Here is a 22,470-nt window from a genome sequence, read left to right on the forward strand (position 1 = left end):
CATTCTGCGCTGTGCTCTTGCAGTCATCTTTGCAGGATGACCACTCATAGGGAGAGTAGCAACAGTGCTGAACTTTCTCCATTTATAGACAATGTGTGTTCCTGTGGACAGATGAACATCAAAGCTTTTAGAGATACTTTTGTAACCCTTTCCAGCTTTATGCAAGTCAGCGATTCTTAATCTTAGGTCTTCTGAGATCTCTTTTGTTTGAGGAATGGTTCACGTCAGGCAATGATTCTTGTGAATAGCAAACTCAAATTTGGTGAGTATTTTATAGGGCAAGGCAGCTCTAACTAACATATCTCATCTCATTGATTGGACTCCAGGTTAGCTGACTTCTGACTCCAATTAGCTTTTGGAGAAGTCAGTAGCCTAGGGGTTCACGTACTTTTCCCAACCTGCACTGTGAATGTTTAAATGATCTATTCAATATAGACAAGAAAAATACAATAATTTGTGTGTTATTAGTTTAAGCACACTGTTTGTCTGTTGTGACTTAGATGAAGATCAGATCAAATTTGATGACTAATGTATGCAGAAATCCAGGTAATTCCAAAGGGTTCACATATTTTTTTTTGCCACTGTAGGTAGGCAGAGATGGATCTGGGCTTTGCTATAGGGCCTATTTGATGGTCAAAATAGCCTAGGTGTTTTTGTCCCTGCTACTACGGATTATCTGGTTTTATAAGCCACTTCTCTTTGACAGGATGTGCCCTGATTTTCTCCATTGACCTGTTATCATTTTTTTTTTCTAGCACAGTGATTTTACTGTTACACTGAATCTGTTAAAATACGGAAGGAGATGGTGATGGTTTCCCATCTGCCCCTTGGTCTATTTCGGGGCAAGGAGTCTTAGGACACATTTGTTATCACGGCCTATAACAATAACACAATTGTTATTACATCTTCAATCAGGGTTAAGGCTTAAATCCCCTCAAATCGACCAGCTTCTGATCGGTGTGGTGTTAATGAAGCCTGAGATGTGGAAAAGGATACACACGAAGATTGTTGTAGAGCTTTTTTGGCTTAATACTCCACTAACTCCTTTCCTCAAATGGAAGCATTTAGGGCAATTGCCTGCACACCTCCGACATACCACAACAATGCGTTTGCTCCCAACGCAGCCCTGTTGTGTGTCTCCTGACTCTCCTTGTTACTATAGGAGTGAGAGGATACGTTTTCAGGGTGGTAGTGTCTGACTGGGCTGTTGTGTGGGAGTGACTAGTGTGGCCCCTCTCCCTTTTCTACCCCTGTGTTGTCCATTGGGACACGCATGAGAGGTCCTGTGAACAGGGGCGAGCAGTGATCAATTGTGTTTGCCTTGTGTAGCGTGAGTGACAACGCGCTGGGAGAGAGAGAGGATGAGATTAGAGCAGGCAGAGGGAGGAATGGAGAAATACGGTACTCAAGAGAAGGAGAACACACAACTTGGGAACGCGTTGGCTGTCATCTGGTGTGAGATCCACTGTCTCCATGACGACGTCTCTCAGATGATGGATATGATGGATATGATACGACTTGTAAATAAACACAGGAGGATCAGTTAGAGTACCTTATCTCCTTCCTCTCCTTTTGTACCTATTTTTTTTGTAGTAATTTTACTCACCTCAAACCCATAACCCTGTTTCCGTTTCACCCCGCTCTTTCAAAGGTGCTTGGTCACTCTGGGCCAGAGATACTAATCATGGCCTCTAAAACCAGCTCTTTGTCTCTCTGTGTGTCTGTGTACGCAGAAGTGCTTTTCTCACCCCAGGAGATTCCAGAGTAACTCTGTGTGTTTTCTTCCAGCAGAGGAATCTGGAGGGGTATGTGGGGTTCGCCAACCTCCCCAACCAAGTGTACAGGAAGTCAGTGAAGAGGGGCTTTGAGTTCACACTAATGGTTGTTGGTGAGTCATTTTGTCTGCTTCTCTTTTTATGTGTGGGTCTCCCTGGTCGGGTTAATTTTTGTCTGTCTATATGTGTCTGCTTGTGAGTCTGTCTGTTTGTGAAAAAGGAACATGAAGCATGTCATTTGAGGTCTCATATTTGGTTTGAATGCATTGTATAGATCAATGTGTGTTTCCTATTTCTCTGCATGGAATTGAAGTAAAAATGTCACTGAAAACTTTTAACTCTAGCTCTGTGAATTGGTAAACTGAGTGCATTTAAGAATTATTGAATCACAGAATTCCAATGAACTTGGAATGGAATCTGGTGGCTGAGGAGATTAGATGAGAGTGGAGGAGTGATTGGTTATACCAGCCAGGTTGCTCAAGATCCACTGCGAAAGTAGACATCCATCCAGGTAAACAGGACGTCAGGAGATTACTTCAAAACCGACCACTAGGGGCAACTGTGAATGCTATTAGAATCATGTAGGCCTGGGTTTTGCTTTGTGGACTGTTCTGAGGGTTGTGTGTTCTATCCCAGTGCTAAGCACTTGTTTTTGATGTATATAACTTAACCTGCCTAAACGTAACCTTCGAAATTTGACGTTAATGGACAAACTTCTGATTCTTCAGTGTGACTGTGAGAGCTGGTTGGTTATACAATCACACGCGCACACACACATTCACAGACCACAATCACATGTTTATTGAATTGTTACTCTGCATGAGGCGATTGATGTGAGGAAATACAGTATTGATCATACTTCACTGATGTAAGGGCTGCCTTCCATGGGAATCAAGACTGGATATTTTGTTTTTTGTCTTATGTATGCCAGCTGTGCGCTCTTGCGCTTCCTTGCGAGACACACACACACACACTCTTTCTCTCACAGCCAACCAGCATGACATGTCCCACATACAGAATATCTCCCTCTGGTTTGGGTTTCCTGTTTGGTAAAGTAACACTGTGAAAGGGCTGCATGTGCCAGAGGGAGAGTGGCAGAATTCAATGTCAACAGGATTGGATTTCAGCCTTGTTACATATGGGCCTTTCCTTCCTTTTATCTCCAACCACTGCATACCCCAGCTGAGCCAAACATTACACATAACTAATGTGAAGTGTGGCAGAGAGAACAAACACAACAGTGCCTCGAACATAAAGATGAGGCACTCACACTGACACACACTCACGCGGTATAACTTTCGCATTATAACTTTTACACTTTAAGACACTACTATTGTGAAACTCTACCAGTTAAGACTTCTGGAGCAATCTCATCCATTCCAGCTCTGACAGACAGACAGGCACCCTCTCTCTGTGAGAGTTCTAGAGAGTGTTAGAGAACGCACACCCAGGCTCAGGGCCAGTAGAGCGAGCTGTAGCTGTAGTCGTGAGAAGATTGGCCTGTAATGGAAGCCAGCTGGGTTCACTGTTTTGACAGACTGGGGCTCCTTTTGGGAATCCGCTCGTCTGTTAGAGCCCGGTCACTTGGAAGTGTCTCCACTGTTCCAATGTCACTCTGTGAGACTGACACCACAGGACTTTGGCTTGGGACAATTTTTTCCCTCCAAAATTCTGGAATGGAAAAAACCTGTTTCCTGGCCTTTGGGCCAGCTGGCAGAATTTCTGTACTGAACCTGGGAAAGATTGGAGAGAGCCGGGCTGCTCTACAAAGCAGGTTGTCCAAATCCATGATATACTATAGGAACAAAGTAGAGGCTAAATAGACCTCTGTTACAGTTCACATCACAAGACTTAAGAATTTACAACACTTGGAGCTTGAGCTTCTCTTTACTCACAGTCAGTGCCAATAGTAGATCCCAGTCTCTGTTTACAATGGCGGCCTATACCGGCCGAACTTGGATGACGCTGAGCCAATTGAGCACCACCCTATGGTACTCCCAATCACGGCCAGATGTGATATGAGCTGGATTTGAACCAGGGACTGTAGTGACACCTCTTGCACTGAGAAGCAGTGCCTTCGACCGCTGCGCCACTCGGGAGCCCTTAAGCAGCGCAGTTCCTCATCTGTTAGATTCACTATAAGCTTGTTCTGTTCGGTCAAATGCTTTGCTTCTTATCATTCTATTTCTATGATTCAGTTCACCCAAGTTTTTTGATCGACACAGAGTGTACAAAACATTAAGAACACCTTCCTAATATTGACTTGCACCCCCTTTTGCCCTCAGAACAGCCTCAATTTGTCAAGGCATGGACTCTCTACAAGGTGTCAAGTGTTCAACAGGGATGCTGGCCTTTGTTGACTCCAATGCTTCCCACAGGTGTTTCAAGTTGGCTGGATGTTCTTTGGGTGGTGACACATTCTTTATACACACAGGAAACTGTTGCGCCTTCTACCATACCCCATTCAAAGGCACTTCAGTCTTTTGCCTTGCCCATTCACCCTCGGAATGGCACACAAACACAATCCATGTCTTACTTGTCTCACGGCTTAAAAATCATTATTTAAAAAGGGGGGATACCGAGTCAGTTGTACAACTGAATGCCTTCAACTGAAATGTGTCTTCTGCATTTAACCCAACCCCTCTGAATCAGGGGATAATAGCTTTCACCTGTTCAGTTTGTCATGTTCCTAATGTTTTGTACGCTCAGTTTAAAGCGCAAGTACAATCGCAATATTTGGTAAAAAAAAAATGCAATTACATTACAATGCCCATATCTTGCAGCCCTACCTACTACCCATTCATACTCCCCTCCCACTATCCCATCCCTATTCCAGCCCTACCTACTACCCATTCATACTCCCCTCCCACTATCCCATCCCTATTCCAGCCCTACCTACTACCCATTCATACTCCCCTCCCACTATCCCATCCCTATTTCAGGATTTCCCAACTGGCGGCCCATGGGTGTCTGTATTTGGCCACTCAAGATTTTTGAGTACATTTTGGTTTTATTGTTATACATTAAAGACTGTAAAAACACCAGGAAATCAGCTCCGGGTCATTTTAGATTTGGGAATCTGTTCTTGATGATGATCCCTGCCCTGTTCTATGGCAGTTTATTTCCACCTATTGGTTTCCTCTTCGTCTTCTTACTGTCATCTACTGACTCTTGTTCACTGACTAAAAAGATGGCACTACCTCAAAAGCGTAGAACCACGAAAAGAAAGGATGTTTTCAGGCACAGATTTTCCAGGTGAAGGACATGTCATCACATTGTAACAAGATGAGCCACTAAGAAAAGGAAATGTATTTCACCAAGACTTACTATGGCCCTTGTGCATGAGACACAGCAGGAGCGCCTTTGTTTGTGTGAGATCAGTTGGACTGCTTCAGGGTGTGTGAGTGACTGTGTGGGAGGGGGGAGCTGCTGCTGCTGTATAATGCAGTGTGCACATGTCCTGTATGACCTCACTCGTGCTGATTGTGTCAGTTTCTGTTTAGACTCAGGGGTTCAAAGTGAATCTTTTATAGATTACCCGCTCTCTCACAAATCTTGGGAAACTGACTCCCATTGACTACACAGACCCAATCTTTTAATAGACAGTGGAGTAGCTAGTCCATCTGTAAGCCTACCAGAGCAGCATCTCATATAGACTGCCTTATAGCATAGTATTTCTGGTATATCATCCTCTTTATCTTCCGCTGTATAGTAGTTAGGGTGTGTTGCAGATCTTGATCAGATTACCTTTTGACCCTACTGCAGCCATCCCATCTCCTGATTTATAGAGCTTATCTGACCCACTTAAACATCCCTTCTCACTTTCCTCTCCTCACACACACACACATACACTCTCTTTTCTCTCTCGCTCTCCCCCCCCCCCTCATATAGACATTAGTACATGTGGACCAGATGTCTCATTTTACACTCTGTGATTCAGGCCCACATGTCTGTCTGTTAGGGGAGGAGAGCTCTGTGTTTGTCAGTGGAAAAGAGCTACAGGCGTACAGACCAGAAGCACCAGGAGCCCCTTTATTTGGGGTGATGAGGAGAGGAGCAAGGGGTCTGGTCTGGCTGGGCTAAGCAGGGGAGTGTAAAAGTGGCCTGTCAGGATGTCTGGGGCCAGCTGCTACCCCAGGGGTCATTTTTGGGTGTGGCATTAGTATGTTGACAGGAAGAGGGAGGAGAGGTCCGGAATGTTAGGAATCTCCTGGGAAACGTGTCCTGTGTGTCCATCTGTATGTCTGTCCCCATACCCCTGTCAATCTGTCTCTCTCTCTAACTGCAGGTACTGTACTTCAGTACTGTACTTCCATTCCCTCCATGTCAGTTGTTTTCTCTTCACCTGCCTCTTGGTCTCTCCCTCTCTGTCCCCCTCACAATGTTCCCATTATGAAAGAGGGGAAGTAAGGGGCGGGTCACCCAGCCAGCCAGCCATCCATGCAGCTTTTGGTCGTCAGGGACAGGGTCTATTTATGGAGAGTGCGTTTTCAGAGATCATGCGGACCAATATTTAATTAAAACTGAGAGGAAGGCTAATTGGGTTGGACTTGTCCTCCGGGGGTGGGGTAACTACTGCAGAGAGACGATCATTGGCGAAAGTGTCGGCTAGTTTGCACCACAGAACTGCCACTGATACTAAATAACTGTCTGTGGTATGTCGACTGTTGCTGTTCTGTGATTTTGACCACGATGAGTTACCATGAACTCCAAGGTCAGTGGTTGTTATAAGTGGAGTACACTGCGCAGGACATTAGCTGTAATTTGGCTTGTGTCCTGGTTAGTTCCCTGTGTTCTGGCTGTTGTGCAGCTGAGGTGGCGTGTTTGGTGAGAAAGAGGGGCCAGGGGGTGTAATTGATCCAGGTCCACAGCAGGAGGGGGATGGAGAGGAGATGAGCTGGGGGTTGGATTTTAGATGGTAGGTAAGGTGACCTTGAGTCACCTAAAATGGGTCTGGTTCTTTGTGGTAATAATGGGCCTACTGTATAAAGGATTATAGATATATGGACTGTTATCACGTTGTGATTGATGTCCTTTCTCGTCCACGTGTTTTTAGTTATTCATTTCCCTTCATTTGTTTTTCTAGCCAACATCAGCAGTCGCCCTCAAGCTAACAAAGGACGAGGAGGCTCTAGTCTAGGGACCAGAGATAAAAGCTCTTCGGCTATATTTTATACCAGGATCACAATAGAGTTCATACTGCATTTCTGCAAGATAGTTATTTAAAGTGTCCTGTGTTTTTTTTTTTTTTTCTAATCCAGTGAACTCCGATCCTAATTCTGTCCTCCCCAGTGTCTCGTTCAACCCAAAACGCAGATTAGTGTCCCAGGAGCCAGACTCAGAACAGGGCCTCTCTCTATCTGGGACTTGTAGATCCATTTTGCATGCATGAGAGGCAGAGCGAAACAGGAGATTCCAGTGCCAGGTTTCAGGGCCACAGAGAGGGGCGGGAGGATGATGGGTATGACTGGCTTCCATTAAAATGCCTTCATACCTGCTATCAAGCTCCAGAGTAATGTAATCTGCAGGCACTCTGTCTGCTCTGCTTTAGATACATGCCCCTGACCCTCTGTTGCCCTCCACCTATTCCCCCAGAGTAGCGTAGGAGGTGCCTGCCTGCCCCTCTATCCTCTCCCCCTCCTGGTTTGGGTGACCTCCAGCATAGGCCGGGTGCTGACAGGTGTACCCAGCAGACAGCGGGTGGGTTTGGTGTGTCTTATCTCCTGCTTAAACAGTGTGTTTTGAAGGGGGCAGGGGGGAACCTGTGACCTAGCGCTGTTTGTCAGCCAGATGTGAGCTGCACCTCAAAGAGAGGGTCTGTGTGAGGGGTGAAGGTTGAGACACACTATCTGAGGATTTCACAACTGGCCACGGAGTCATCATAATGACTGGTTTGGTTGAATTGCAGTATTATATGCAGAGCAGAGCACATGCAACCGCACAAATCAACTGTCAGTCATTATCAGGAAATGTGTGTTTCCATCAGGAGTGTAACACTAAAGACTTGGGGCAAATGGAATCAACAACCTCTGCATCATCAAGACAGTTGCTTTGTGAGGTGTTTTTATGGAACCTTTATTTAACTGGGCAAGTCAGTTAAGAACACATTGTTATTTACAATGACGGCCAAGCCCGGGCGATGCTGGGCCAATTGTGCGCTGCCCTATGGGACTCACAATCATGGCCGGTTGTGCTACAGCCTGGAAACGAACCATGCTCTGTAGTGACGCCTCTAACATGCAGTGCCTTAGACCGCTGTGCCACTTGGGAGCCCGGGTTTAAAGTTCATAGTTAGCCATTGTTATGTAAATGCAAGCTGAAAAGTACCAGTGGCCTGGTATTGGCCCCAAGTCAAAGCAATATGAGCTTTTTGGGTGAATCTGATGGAAATTTGACATGAGTATGGGTTGATCTGGGAGTGTTGGGAATGGTGGAAAGCAAGGCGGTCGGGGTGCCCCCTGCTGGGACAGTGGGGGTAATGCTGCTGTTGCTCTGCTGCTGGTGTGGTGGTCCTGCTGGAGCATGTCAGGCAACCTGCCCTTGACCCTCCCAGAGCACTAGAGCAGTCACTCCCAAGCACAGGTCTGAAGATGCTCACTCATTAATCACAGTAAGATGGAAGCTGTGTGTGTGTGTTTTATCCTCTGTAAATTAATAAGATCATATAGTCAAAGAAGAGAAGGTAAGAACGATTAGTGAGAGAGCGAAGGGGAGAGAAGAAATGTTTTATTCACTCGGACTTAAAGCTTACTTTCTGGCAGATAGGCTTTTGGCCTTTCCCAATGAGACAAGGAATCAGCTTTTATTTCCTGTGCTGCAGTTATCCGGGACAGAAATTACCTTCAAACGCTTGACTGTGACTATGCCACTGCAGGGTATGTGTATGCATGAGTTATTTTGGTGTATGCATACTGCATAGCCAGATAAAAGCTATATGCTGAATTCCTCACTGTGACAATGATGTAACTGACGTCAGATCTCCTCCCATAGGTGAGTCTGGATTGGGGAAATCCACGCTCATCAACTCCCTCTTCCTGACTGACCTGTACTCCAAGGATTACCCTGGCCCATCCCTACGGATCAAGAAGACTGTGCAGGTAGCCCCCCCCCCCCCACACACACACACACACTTCCTCCACATGTGGAAGTGCAACACGAGCAAAGAGCACAAAGCTCTCAGGCCAATACAAACAAACCCAATAACCACTGGATGGTCACAGCGGCCAGACCAGAGGCAGTGCACCCAGAGCACCAGCAGCTAGAGATAGAGCCCACAGTGTTTTGTCCTTATATGTCCTTGATAAACAGAAGAGGGACAGATAACGAGACTGGGGGGGGGGCTAGTTCACTCAATTGATGGGTGCACATTTTTGTGTTTTTTTAGTTAAGGGTGTTTGGGGAGATTTATGTGGCCTCTCTTTAGGATGGGGACAAGAAGGAGGAGAGTTGGACTCTGGGGCTCTGGTTCCTCTTGGGGCCTGAAGGGGTCAGTAGGAGGTTAGGAATGTTCCCATGAAACAACACCCAGTGGTGACTTTCCCACCAAACACAAGACTCCCATCTCGGAGGCATCCTGGGCATCGGCTTTCTGTCTTTGTGATGTATATGCAAAGGGCGGTGTTTGGCTGCTATATTTGGGTTTTGTCTCCATCACACGGCGAGCACTGAGGTGGGAGTTAGTAACCTTTGTGAGTCATCATTTCCTGAATTAGAACCACACTTTTGCAAAGCTGTTTTCAAGAAATTACCGTGTGACTTCATTTTGAATGTAGACCGACGTAAGTTGTTTTTCAGATTTGTTGAGGCCTAAGATTCCTGGTTGTGTCTCTGGGATCCCCGTGGTTCCTGCTGATGTGTTTGATCCTCCATTGAAGAGTGCGTCCAATGTTTAGAAATGGAGCTGTTGGGGTAGACCAAAGCCACAGTGTAAATGTAGAGGGGTAGACTTGGGCCCAGTGTGCTGTGTGCGGCTGTCTGCTGCGGCTGCCGTGGGCTGAGGGGGAGAGACGGGGGGGGGGGGGGGGGGGGGGGGGGGAGTATTTATATTCCAGAACAATCTTATGTCTGTCAAATAGTCACATTCTGTCTACTCAGATTTCACTCAATTGATGGGTGCACATTTTTGGGGTATTTTGTTTCTCTTTCACTGAAATGGATTTAAAAGCAGATATGCAGGCACACACACACACACACACACACACACACACACACTCTTCCGAAAGTATTTTGAGTGCTTGATATATGCCCTGCTAGAAAAGAATGTGCATCTAAACTAAAGTGTTTTGCAAAGGCAAAGAATGTGTTTTTGCATGTTTAGAGAGACTGAAAGAGGTCGCCCCAAAATAACTACCCTTGTGAAAGTATGCAGCAGCCGAACAGAGAGCAACTGAAACATACTGTAGTGGGAAGTGAATTATGTCTCCTAAACCGTGAAAAATCTACCAGCACCATATCACTGTCACAGCTGCCATTTTTTCCCCCCAGGACTAACATGATTAAGCTATAGATGAGCCGTAGTGTATGGGGGAGCTGAGAGATTAAATGGGAGCTATGGAGTTATGTCTTAGCGTCACTGTGTTACTGTTTTGCAGGTGGAGCAGTCCAAGGTTCTGGTGAAGGAAGGGGGTGTCCAGCTCACTCTCACCATCGTCGATACGCCAGGGTTTGGAGATGCAGTGGACAATAGTAACTGGTGAGTATTGGGAGTGAATGTGAGCATGTATGAAAGATATGGTGGAGTTTGTTTGTTGTGTAGGAGTGTGACTATATGCAATATTCTCTGCGTCAATGAGAGCCTAAATGTAGAGGTGAACAACATTTTCCTATTTTACTCTTTCTCACCTCTTTCATCCCCCCTCTCAGCTGGCAGCCTGTCATTAACTTCATTGACAGTAAGTGTGAGGACTTCCTGAATGCAGAGTCCAGGGTGAACCGACGACTGATGCCAGACAACAGAGTTCACTGCTGCCTGTACTTCATCGCCCCCTCTGGCCACGGGTGAGTACTGACAGACCGTGGGAGAACAGTCCTTTTGTGATCATGTACCAGTACTACATTGATGTCATAGGATGTATAGTATATACTCTTTGATGGCTAAATAAATTAAACCTATGCTACCCACCTTTCCTTGTCTGATAAAGAGACTCGTATGAGCTGAAACACATTTTAAATTATAACATGTTAAACCGCATGTGTACTGTAATTATAAAGTGTTCTCTATGCTGCTTCTGAGTTAAGTGGCCATGTATTTCCATGTGCATTAACTCTGTGTTGTAGAAGTCATGACATTGTGCTTTTGATTGCGTGTGTGTGTGCCTTTATCAATTATCTCTGCTTGCCTATGTATGTGAGCCCGAACGTGAACAGGAATGTATGAGTGGAGAGTAGGCGCATGCGTGAGTTCACATATGTGAGTGGGAAGCAAGACCGAGAGAGATGTCGGCTGCCAATGTTGTGACCTACGAGGTTGCATAACACCCACTAGACTGAGGATGAGATGGAAGCGCTCTCACCATCACTGAGCCAGCCAATCAGGAGGAGGCAGCTCACTGAGGAGCCCCTGAGCTTAGAATCCCTGGGAATGGGATGCTTTATTTTCAGCTTAGAAAAACGCCTCCGTAGCAAATCAGCTAGGCCCACTTTTTGTGTTAGGATCTATCCAATCCTACATATTTTAACCAGTCAAATGGTTGCTGTAATTATATGTAGCCATATAAGGAGGACACTGACGTGGTTGTGACATTATATAAGATCATAAAAATGTCCGTTGATAGACCGACACAAGGTAATGGATTAAGAGATCAGAAATCATGTCAGTCCTTGCCTCTGCTAATGTGGAGACAAATTCAGAATGTGACCTTCCTCCTCTGCCAGGTCTGTCCCTGTCGCTCTCCTCACACTTCATATGCCCCCTTTAGTCCTGTGACCTGTAACAGCAGGTCTGTTGCTCTGTGTCTGTATATTCCTGGGATCCACAGCCATCCCCACCGCCCTCCCCATCACCCTTACTGCTTTGCCCCCTCCAGCTCTCCCCTCCAGTCCCTGGACAGAACTCTGGCCACAGAGAAGAAGAGCCCCTTTGTCCACCTACTCCCTCATCAGCCAGAGTGAGAACATCACAGAGAGAATAACAAAGAGAATCCCTCATGATCCCACCATGACATAATTATTAGTGGTCACTGACTGGGAAAAAAAGAAAAGACATGAAAATACACTATACAGTATATACAAAAGTATTTTAGGGAATTAGGGAATTCGGCTATTTCAGCCACACCTGTTGCTGACAGGATAATAAAATCGAGCACACAGACATGCAATCTCCATAGACAAACATTGGCCATATTGAAAAGCTCAGTGACTTTCAATGTGGCACCACCATAAGATGCCACCTTTCCAACAAGTCAATTCGTCAAATTTCTACCCTGCTGAGCTGCCCCGGTCGACTTTAAGTGATGTTATTGTGAAGTGGAAAGTCTTTAGGGCAACAACGGCTCAGCCGCAAAGTGTTAGGCCACACAAGCTCACAGAACGGGACCGATCAAGTGCTTATCATGTGAAAATCATCTGCCCTCGTTTGTAACACTCACTACCGAGTTCCAAACTACCTCTGGAAGCAACGTCAGCAAAATAATTGTTCGTCTGGAGCTTCATGAAATGGGTTTTCATGGCCGAGTGGCCACACACAAGCCTAAGATCACCATGTGCAATGCCAAGCGTCAGCTGGAGTGGTGTAAAGCTCACTGCCATTGGACTGGAGCAGTGGAAATGTGTTTTCTGGAGTGATGAATCACGCTTCACCATCTGGCAGTCCGACGGACGAATCTGTATTTGGCGGATGCCCGGAGAACGCTACCTGCCCTGATGCATCGTGCCAACTGTAAAGTTTGGTGGAGGAGGAATAATGGTCTGGGGCTGTTTTTCATGGTTTGGACTAGGCCTCTTAGGGAAATGTTAATGCTACAGCATAGAATTACATTCTAGACAATTCTGTGCTTCCAACTTTGTGGCAACAGTTTGGGGAAGCACTTGACTGGCTTGTACAGAGCCCTTACCTCAAGCCCATTGAACACCTTGAACACCATAATCACCCAACATCAGTGCCCGACCTCACTAATGCTGTTGTGGCTGAATGGAAGCAAGTCCCAGCAGCAATGTTCCAATATTCTAGTGGAAAGCCTTCCCAGAAGAGTGGAGGCTGTTATAGCAGCAAAGGGGGGCCAACTCCATGTTAATGCTCATGATTTTGGAATGAGATGTTCGACCATGTGTCCACATACTTTGGGTCATGTAGTGTAAATAAGACAGTCAGTGTTTCTTTGGTTCCTCCAGTGTTTTCTTGCCACTGGTGGCATAATGCACTGCGTGAGTTTGAGCAGAACGTGTATTAACTACAGAGAATTATTCAGGACTGTGTCACATCTACGCATAAGTCAGCCTTCCCTGCCTGCCTGCCTGCCTGTGTTTGTCTGACTGACTGTGTATCTGTTTTGACTGTGCAACAACAGAGCCTCAGAACATATTTTTTAACTGTGTAAAATGCGTTGAAGGCTGAAGCCCCTGGACATTGAGTTCATGAAGCGTCTCCATGACAAGGTCAACGTGATCCCTCTAATCGCCAAGGCAGACACTCTGACACCTGAAGAATGCCAGCTGTTCAAGAAACAGGTGTGTGTATGTGTTCATTATTCGTGTTTGCACAAACACAACATGTGTATGGCAATTACTCATGTCATTTTTACCTTCAACTCAGATCATGAAGGAAATCCAAGAACACAAGATCAGAATCTATGAGTTTCCTGACACCGAGGACGATGAGGACAGCAAGCTCATCCGGAAGATCAAGGTAGTGTCCAATGAGAGAGACTGATACGGTCATTGGTATCAGTCCACACTAGTCCCCATCTGCCATTTTGTTTTGTCCCTGTCAGTTTGGTTATCTAATAGGTTGTCAATACTGTACAGGCTCACTGATTAACTATCACTTCTCCCTCTGTCTCCCTGTGCGGCAGGAGCGGATGCCTCTGGCAGTGGTTGGCAGCAACGTGGTGATTGAAGTGAACGGCAAGAAGGTCAGAGGTCGTCAGTACCCCTGGGGCGTGGCAGAAGGTAGGTTCAGTATGGGCCTGGCTGGGTTCTCTGTTCTGTCTGAGATGAGACAGTGGCATGGTATTGTCTGTGGGTTGTTGTTCTGGAGAATGTTATTTATTAATGTCACTCACTGTGCCATGCAAGTGGATGAAGCACGGAAGTGTGGAGACCTAGTGTAGGGAAACTGCATGGCCTCCCAGGAAATCCCCCCCTCCCCCCAGAGTGTTTCTGACAGGGATTCTGGAAAAGGGGGACAGGGTTCTTCTACTAGGATATCATGGTCTCTCTGGCAGTGAACACTGTACTGTACCACCCCAGGGACTTCAGAGAGAGAGACCTTGTCACCCCTTTTTTCACCATTGGCCACAATGAATCGTTGTTGTTCTCCACTTGATTTTCTTTTGTTTTAAGTTCCCTGAAATACATTTTTTTTTTCATTTTCAAGTGTTGCTCTGTGGTTGACCGTTGACCGTATCAGTGGTTGACCGTATCAGTCTTTCACTTTTTCATTCTTTCTTTTCTCTTTTTTCTTTCTGTCTATTCTTTTCCATGACTGACAGAGGGCATTTTTGGTAAACAAAACCATCTCTCACATTTGATACCCCTCTCCCTCAGGCCTTCCTCCCCTCTTCACTTTTTGTTGCTACGACATTAGGTTGATGGTCAAAGTGGAGCTCTTACTAATTGAAAAACCTATAGGCTGTTCAGCGCTAACGCTTCTCCTAGAATAGAGCAACATCACCCTCTAACTCATGTTAATAGGTACCTGATTATCTTAGAGGGATACTTTGGGATGTGGGCAATGAGGCCCTTTATCTACTTCACCAGAGTCAGATGACCTTGTGGATTCCATTTTTTATGCGTCTGTGTCCAGTATGAAGGAATTTAGAGGTAGTTTTGTGAGCCAATGCTAACTAGCGTTAGCACAATGGCTGGAAGTCTATGGGTATCGACTAACACGCTAGATGAAGGGCCTCATTGCCAAAATCCTGAAGTATACCTTTTTATATTAAGTCATACCTTTTCCAGAACTGCATGATCTACCGTTATTCGTTTTAGTCATCATTTGGCCACTCGTCAACACTCAATTGTAGCACTGTTAGGAGTTGAAAATGCACAAACTTATTGTATACATAGTATGTGAATGTATACATATTTTGCATGCATTATCTAAGAACAGTCACTTATCTATATACACTCTGTTGCACTAAATCCTTGCACTGTGATGCTGTTTGCTGACACTCCCTGTAGTTCCCACAGGGGGTCCATCACACATACTCCGTTGCATATTGATTCATAGAACATTTTACAATAAGTTCTTTGTCATGGGATAAGACATTTTTCCCTGTTCTTGGCTCATTCAATGGAAACCTCCATGCAGGTATCATAATCGAACGACCATTAGTAGCTAAAGCACTCGGGCTTAAAACTCCTGATGGGCAGCTGACCCCATGCGATAGCAGTGATCTTGCTCTCAGTGTTGCTCTGTTTTAACGGCAGAGCACTGAAAACAACAGTGAGGAGGCAACAACCATTCAGTCCAGCATACATCAGGAGTTTTCAGCCAATCGGCCGAGGGTGTGTCTTTCCATTAGAGCTACAACCATGCTTTGTTATGACCCTGTGACCCCACCTCAACCAAACCCTCCTCCACTCCCATCCCATCACTGAGGCTGGCCTGCCCTGCCAGCCCTCATCTCCCCTCATGTAACCCCTCGTTCAGTAGACAGTCAGGGTGGACAGACACGGGTTACAGGGGTCACCTGGGCAGGACCTGGGTTCCCGTGTGCCCTCTCCTCCCTCCCATCAGAAGTCACTCAGGTAGGTGACAGCAGGGGCTCTATGCATGCACCTCACGGGTAAGGTGTCCTCCTTCTCTTCCTGAGATCCACAGCTGACAGCGTGATGCACGTTAGGCTTAGCCCGAGATAAGGTGGGGCCTGGGGAGAGGAGCTATGTAGTAAAGGAGCCATGTTTTGATCAGGAAAGAGGAGAAATCCACATCCTCAGCAGCAGCAGCAGTGTCTCTGCGGTCCTTTTCCAGAATCCCATGTGATCTTTTAACCATGTGTGTGTTTAATCAGCTGAAATGTATGTCTTAGAGCAGTGGTCTGTCTTGTCTGTGACATGTCTGTCTGTTGACTACTCTATGTACTGTATACTACTGAATGTGTGTGTTTGAGCAGTGGTCCAGTGAAATGTGTCTCTGTCCTTAGTGATAGTTTTAACCATGTCTGTGTGTTCACTGAGCAGACACATTCTTGTTTACAGTCTGACTGTCTGACCACGGGTCCTTTTGGCCAATTACTTTGTGTGTTGTCTGTGTGTTTGACTACCTAACAGTCTCATCGGGTAGTCTCATCACCTGTAATAAGAATGTAGACTAGCTGAGCGACCCAGTAATTTTTGGCTCCGTGAGTAGAAATTGTCCCTTTTGATCCGAGAGCCTTTGTAATGTTACCGGGAATTCTGGGAACTGGTGTGTATTCTACCAGTACCCAATAATGATTGATGGCGATGTGAAGAGAACAATCTCTGTGGGTCTCTGACATCTCTCTCTCTTTCTCTCTCTCTTCCTGTTTTAGTGGAGAACGGGGAGCACTGTGACTTCACTGTGTTACGGAACATGCTGATCAGGTGAGAGACAGAGGATGCATGTCAATCCTTTTATTCATCCATTATTGTCAGTGATTATACCACGGTATTTACAGTGATATAATTATTTGAGACCCAACTTCCCCAATTCTCTCCTGTAGGACCCATATGCAAGATCTGAAGGATGTGACCAACAACGTCCACTATGAGAACTACCGCAGCAAAAAGCTTGCTGCTGTAACTTGCAATGGAGGAGTGGACACCAGCAAGACCAAGAACCAAATGACCAGGTAGGAGAGAGACCTTAATCATCAGAGGAAATACCATACATCTGATATGTTCAATAGTAATCAGACAGGCTGAGAAAGAATCTAAAATATGCTGTAAAGCTTATTTCATAGATGAACCTGACGTTTGAGTCATAATGTCATTAAGTGACGGTGACCAGACTGTATTGGTTGGGATGTGCTTCGTTAATCACTGGTCACTGTTAGTGATTCTTGATGTTTGGTCCCTCACCTTTGACCTGTAGGAGCCCCCTGGCCCAGATGGAGGAGGAGCGGAGGGAACATGTCATGAAGATGAAGAAGATGGAAACCGAGATGGAGCAGGTGTTTGAGATGAAGGTCAAGGAGAAGAAACAGAAACTGAAGGACTCTGAGGCTGAGGTGTGTGTGTACGCCAATTGGGAGACATAAGGACTAGAAGTCGACCGATTCATCGGAATGGCCGATTTAATTAGGGCCGATTTCAGGTTTTCATAACAATCAGAAATCGTGGAAATCCCGGGTGGCGCAGTGGTTAAGGGGGCTGTACTGCAGCGCCAGCTGTGCCATCAGAGTCCCTGGGTTCGCGCCCAGGCTCTGTCGTAACCGGCCACGACCGGGAGGTCCGTGGGGCGACGCACAATTGGCCTAGCGTCGTCCGGGTTAGGGAGGGATTGGTCGGTAGGGATCTCCTTGTCTCATCGCGCACCAGCGACTCCTGTGGCGGGCCGGGCGCAGGGCGCGCTAGCCAAGGTTGCCAGGTGCACGGTGTAGCCTCAGATACATTGGTGCAGCTGGCTTCCGGGTTGGATGCGCGCTGTGTTAAGAAGCAGTACAGCTGGTTGGGTTGTGTATCGGAGGACGCATGACATTCAGCCTTCGTCTCTCCCGAGCCCGTACGGGAGTTGTAGCAATGAGACAAGATACTACAACAATTGGATACCACGAAATTGGGGATAAAAAGGGGTAAAATTCAAAAAAAAAAAAAAATCTGAAATCTGTATATTTGGACACCGATTTTGCATATATATATTTTTTTACACCTTTAATCTTTATTTAACTAGGCAAGTCAGTTAACACATTCTTATTTTCAATGATGGCCTAGGAACGTGGGTTAACTGCCTCGTTCAGGGACAGGCAGAATGACAGATTTTCACCTTGTCAGCTCGGGGGATTCAATCTTACGACCTTAGTTAACTAGTCCAACCTGTCTCTTGTTGCACTCCACAAGGAGACTGCCTGTTACGCGAATGCAGTAAGCCAAGGTAAATTGCTAGCTAGCATTAAACTTATCTTATAAAAATATATCAATCATAATCACTAGTTAACTACGCATGGTTGATGATATCACTAGATATTATCTAGCATGTCCTGCGTTGCATATAAACTGACTGAGCATACAAGTATCTGACTGAGCGTGGTAGGCAGAAGCAGGCGCGTAAACATTAATTCAAACAGCACTTTTGTGCGTTTTGCCAGCAGCTCTTTGTTGTGCGTCAAGTATTGCCCTGTTTATGACTTCAAGCATATCAACTCCCGAGATGAGGCTGGTGTAACCGAAGTGAAATGGCTAGCTAGTTAGCACGCGCTAATAGCGTTTCAAACCTCACTCGCTCTGAGCCTTCTAGTAGTTGTTCCCCTTGCTCTGCATGGGTAACGCTGCTTCGAGGGTGGCTGTTGTCGTTGTGTTCCTGGTTCGAGCCCAAGGAGGAGCGAGGAGAGGGACGGAAGCTATACTGTTACACTGGCAATACTAAAGTGCCTATCAGAACATCCAATAGTCAAATGTTAATGAAATACAAAGGGTATAGAGAGAAATAGTCCTGTAATTCCTATAATAACTACAACCTAAAACTTCTTACCTGGGAATATGTTCTGAGCAAGGAACTTAAACGTTAGCTTTCTTACATGGCAAATATTGCACTTTTACTTTCTTCTCCAACACTTTTAAACACTATTAAAACCAAATTGAACATGTTTCATTATTCATTTGAGGCTAAATTGATTTTATTGATGTATTACATTAAGTTAAAATAAGTGTTCATTCAGTATTGTTGTAATTGTCATTATTACAAATACAATTTTAAAAACCGGCCGATTAATCGGTATCGGCTTTTATTGGTCCTCCCAATAATCGGTATCGGCGTTGAAAAACCATAGTCGGTCGACCTCTAAGGACAGGAGAGGTAGAGCCTCAAGTCAATTTGGATGTGTGTATCTGTCTGTTTTATTCACAAGTAACACATTTGCCTCCCTTCTCAGCTGGAGCGACGCCACGAGCAGATGAAAAAGAACTTGGAGGTTCAGTATAAAGAACTGGAGGAGAAGCGGCGTCACCATGAGGAAGAGAAGTCAAACTGGGAGGCACAGCAACGTATACTGGAGCAGCAGAAACTTGACGCTTCTAAGTGAGTGGCTGACATATTTAATCGTCCTTCCTCTTATTCTCTCAGACAAGCATAAAGTATGTTTTTTGTCTATTTTTCTCAATTAAATGCAATTTTGAGATATTAAATAATTCCCTTTTTCTCTTTTTTTTTTTACAGGACCATGGAAAAGAACAAAAAGAAGGGAAAAATATTTTAAGTTGAACCTATTCCCCCAATTAAATATTGCAAACTTGTTTTTACATCCGTTTTGATGTTCACACAATCTATGACCCTCAAACCATATATATATACACACACACGCACGCAAATAAGCCGCGTTCACACTGCACTTAGCTCAGGGCTAAGAGGGTGTTTACGCTTGCACATTCTAAAGTGGGCTTGCTGACCCTATTGTACTATTTAGGTCATACATGGACCTCACATGCATCTCATTCAGTACATACAACAACACGCCCCAATGTCACACTCATACACCACTATACACACACACACAGCCACATCCCTCTTTTGGGTGTCTGCCAAAACCTTTTATGTCTATTCCTGACAAGGAGGAAATTATGTCCCTCTGATCTTTGTAGTTTTACACATGGCAGGCATCATGCATAGCCATCCTTTATACTAGTGTACTACAATCTGTTCTCTAGCTAGCTCACCTGTTTCTTCCAGCAGAGGCAGCTCAAGACCATTCACAAGCGCACTCCATTGTGACATGTGTAAACACAATTACGTATGCTCGGACATTCCCTGAACTCCTGGGACATGTGCATGTTAAACACACACTTGTGGGTGGTTATTAAGGGTTTGAGTCAGGTGCGAGTGTACAAGAAACAGGAAAATAATTGTTTTGAATTATGACAGTCAAAAGCCAAGTCGAGATGAAAAAGCCAGGTTCAGGAAAGGGGGTGACCTATCTTAAATGTGTGTGTACTTGTGTGTGGGTGCCTGTGTGTGTGCACGTGCCTGTAAACCATGTGTTTGTGTCTTCTATTTTACTAATAGAAGACACACTTAACGGTATAAACAGTAACATTGTCAGTGTCATAACATTCTCTGGATACTGAAGCAGATAATTATGTCCCTATTATATAGATAATGTTACACAAATCATATGGGTGTCTAAAACAATGATAACCGTGATTATGGCAATGTCTTATATTGTGAAGTGATGGATTTTGTCAAAGCCCTAAACCTAAAGCCCTATCTATCCCTTGTCCCCTGTTCTGAAGACTGTACCGAGAGCGCTAAATGCATGGGTTTGTCCCAAACGCATGGTGAGACTCTGACACTGAGACACATTGTGTGACACCTCTAAACCCTTACCTCTCTGAGGTCCGTCAAGTTTTATTTGAATATATTATGTATGTATGGTTGGACAACAATCCCTTGAATCCAGTAGGATAATTTAAGTGGTTCAACAATTATTATTTTAGTGTAGTCTTGATTTTTACAAACCTCTAGAAATCTTAAGATGCACTTGAAGACATGCAAAAGGGACACAGAAAATGCACAGATAAATACAACACACATATTTAAAAAAACTGTCATTTTCTTCTGGTTCACATACATCATGAAATTGACTGTAAATTGTTATATACTTCACAACTGAACACAAGCCCCAAATCCCAGAAGACAACCTCTGACCCAACCTACACTGCCTTCACAAGCCACACTCACACACACAATAATACTCTATGCCAACTGTGTGCTTTCTCAGGACCAGTCTCTTGTTGCAGGTCTCTGAGTTGTAATAGTCAGAAGTTAGTCCGTGGTCTGAGAAGTCTTAAAGGCTCATTTGAGCTAAGGTCTGAGACAAACTTTTCCTAAATCATTCTTTAACCACTCCCCTATCTAATAATGTTGAAGGTAGCCATAACTTTAGGAGTTGTTTTTTTTATTTTTTTTTTTATATATATCTACACTCTTCAGCTTTATTCTGTTCTTCATTTTATTATCATCTGTTCTCTCTAACTGTACATTATTAATATTAAAGATGAGAAGGTTATGCTTAAGTGAAATGTTTCCTCTCCTTTTATTAAAGCAGTGGATTCTCACATACAGTACATTAAAACACAATAACGTGCATGTGCATCTTAACTCATATCAATTCCACATATTGCAAAATAGTTATTGCTGCATTTCAAAGTGATAAACATGTCCCTTATTGTTAAGTGTTATAGGAAATAGTTCTGAAAGTTTTTATAGTAAAGTGAACATATACAGTGAAACATGGGGTAAGATGATAACCAACCGTTTGGTGCCATCCAGTGAGCTACATTAAAACTCTGTCTCTGCTTGTATGTCGAGGATAGAGTAGTCTTCATGGAGCTGGTGAGGCTTGAGTCATGATGATGAGGAGGTTGTCAAGGATGACTGGAACTCTCAATGCCTCTACATGTGGCCACAGCTGCTGGCTATTTGAGCCGGTTGAAGGCTTTCTGTACCCACCGCTCACTCGACTGGAAGCAAATCAATTTCCCCTTGACAGTTTTGACCCTGTAGTAGAAAAATAATGGTACAAAGAAAAGGGTACTATTCAGATGGGTACTATTTCTTTTATGACTGTTGCAAGTCAGTGAAAGTCACTAGTTCTTTAGTCTTCCATAATTGAGACAATGCAATGGCCTCAAACTAAGCATTTGTGCTGTTGGACTCTGGCATCACTGGAAGAGGAACAAACACTTACACAAAGGCTGGTAGGGGGCAGCCACTGTGAGTCTTCTGGATTGAGACAATCTTTTTGTGGGGGACACTCACTTTGAGGAAGCGGAAACAGCAGCTTTCTGGTGATGTCTGCAGTCCAAGAGCTGTGGGGGGATAAGATGGGTCAATTAGAACATCCTTGTGACTTTTTCCTAGCATAAGCCATGAGGCAATCAACCCAAGATAAGCATGACAATCTTACAGGTATATAATCAAGCTCATAAAAGGATAACTTATCCAAGTGCCCCTATCAAGAGGGCACATAAGCACCCACTTGGGTTACATCCTTCTGTTAATGCACAATCCTTATGAAAATGTAATGAACTTACGGGTAGCATAGGAGTGGAACACTGTCAGCAGCAATAACCCAAGAGCCAAGCAGGTAGTCTTCATGATGGTTTGAGATGTGTCGAAGGTCTGGCTTTTGCCCTGTTGTCTTGGTTCCTCTTTAGTCTGAGTCCGTAAGAGTTACAGCTCCCCATATAAATACTGTCCAGATGCATAATGGAACTTCCAGAGTTATATTAATATTTCGTTGAAGAGTAGGTGCCATTACACACTACCATTATAATCTCAAAATGTCCCTACGCCCCCATAGCTTGCCAAGTTAACCACTACTGATCAATGGCTGTAGTCTTTATATTCACTTCCTTTTTG

General features: G+C 44.8%; 2 protein-coding genes across 5 annotated transcripts in view; one reads left to right on the plus strand and one right to left on the minus strand.

Moving 5' to 3' along the window:
• The window catches only part of LOC139370805 (septin 15), a 30,840-nt gene extending 9,718 nt beyond the window's left edge, over positions 1-21,122 (plus strand). The window contains exons 1-13 of one of the 4 annotated variants that reach the window (XM_071110582.1): positions 1,295-1,520; positions 1,789-1,888; positions 8,766-8,872; positions 10,367-10,467; positions 10,638-10,772; positions 13,322-13,439; positions 13,525-13,617; positions 13,784-13,880; positions 16,448-16,499; positions 16,619-16,747; positions 16,990-17,125; positions 18,986-19,131; positions 19,270-21,122. In XM_071110582.1, the coding sequence (XP_070966683.1) occupies positions 1,362-1,520; positions 1,789-1,888; positions 8,766-8,872; positions 10,367-10,467; positions 10,638-10,772; positions 13,322-13,439; positions 13,525-13,617; positions 13,784-13,880; positions 16,448-16,499; positions 16,619-16,747; positions 16,990-17,125; positions 18,986-19,131; positions 19,270-19,309 (1,413 nt within the window). In that variant the 5' untranslated portion in view covers positions 1,295-1,361 and the 3' untranslated portion in view covers positions 19,310-21,122. Of the gene's footprint in view, positions 1-1,294; positions 1,521-1,788; positions 1,889-8,765; positions 8,873-10,366; positions 10,468-10,637; positions 10,773-13,321; positions 13,440-13,524; positions 13,618-13,783; positions 13,881-16,447; positions 16,500-16,618; positions 16,748-16,989; positions 17,126-18,985; positions 19,132-19,269 lie in introns of those variants that run through there. The other 3 variants (XM_071110591.1, XM_071110599.1, XM_071110608.1) reach the window with 3 other exon arrangements.
• A 243-nt stretch (positions 21,123-21,365) lies between these two features.
• LOC139381783 (C-C motif chemokine 4 homolog) lies at positions 21,366-22,242 on the minus strand. The gene is made up of 3 exons (XM_071125543.1): positions 22,143-22,242; positions 21,797-21,917; positions 21,366-21,606 (listed from the first exon to the last, which is right to left on the minus strand). The coding sequence occupies exons 1-3, from the start codon at positions 22,204-22,206 to the stop codon at positions 21,525-21,527; spliced, it is 267 nt and encodes an 88-aa protein (XP_070981644.1). The 5' UTR covers positions 22,207-22,242; the 3' UTR covers positions 21,366-21,524.
• Positions 22,243-22,470: the final 228 nt, after the last annotated feature.

This window comes from Oncorhynchus clarkii, chromosome 2 (genome assembly GCF_045791955.1).
Source record: "Oncorhynchus clarkii lewisi isolate Uvic-CL-2024 chromosome 2, UVic_Ocla_1.0, whole genome shotgun sequence".
In the NCBI taxonomy this organism is placed as follows: Eukaryota; Metazoa; Chordata; class Actinopteri; order Salmoniformes; family Salmonidae; genus Oncorhynchus; species Oncorhynchus clarkii.

Coding starts and splice junctions, on each gene's coding strand:
- LOC139381783 (XM_071125543.1), bottom strand. CDS start 22,206: ATGAAGACTACCTGCTTGGCTCTTGGGTTATTGCTGCTGACAGTGTTC. Junction 21,918..22,142: donor GTTCCACTCCTATGCTACCC/GTAAGTTCATTA, acceptor ATCCCCCCACAG/CTCTTGGACTGCAGACATCA. Junction 21,607..21,796: donor TGCCCCCTACCAGCCTTTGT/GTAAGTGTTTGT, acceptor TTTCTACTACAG/GGTCAAAACTGTCAAGGGGA.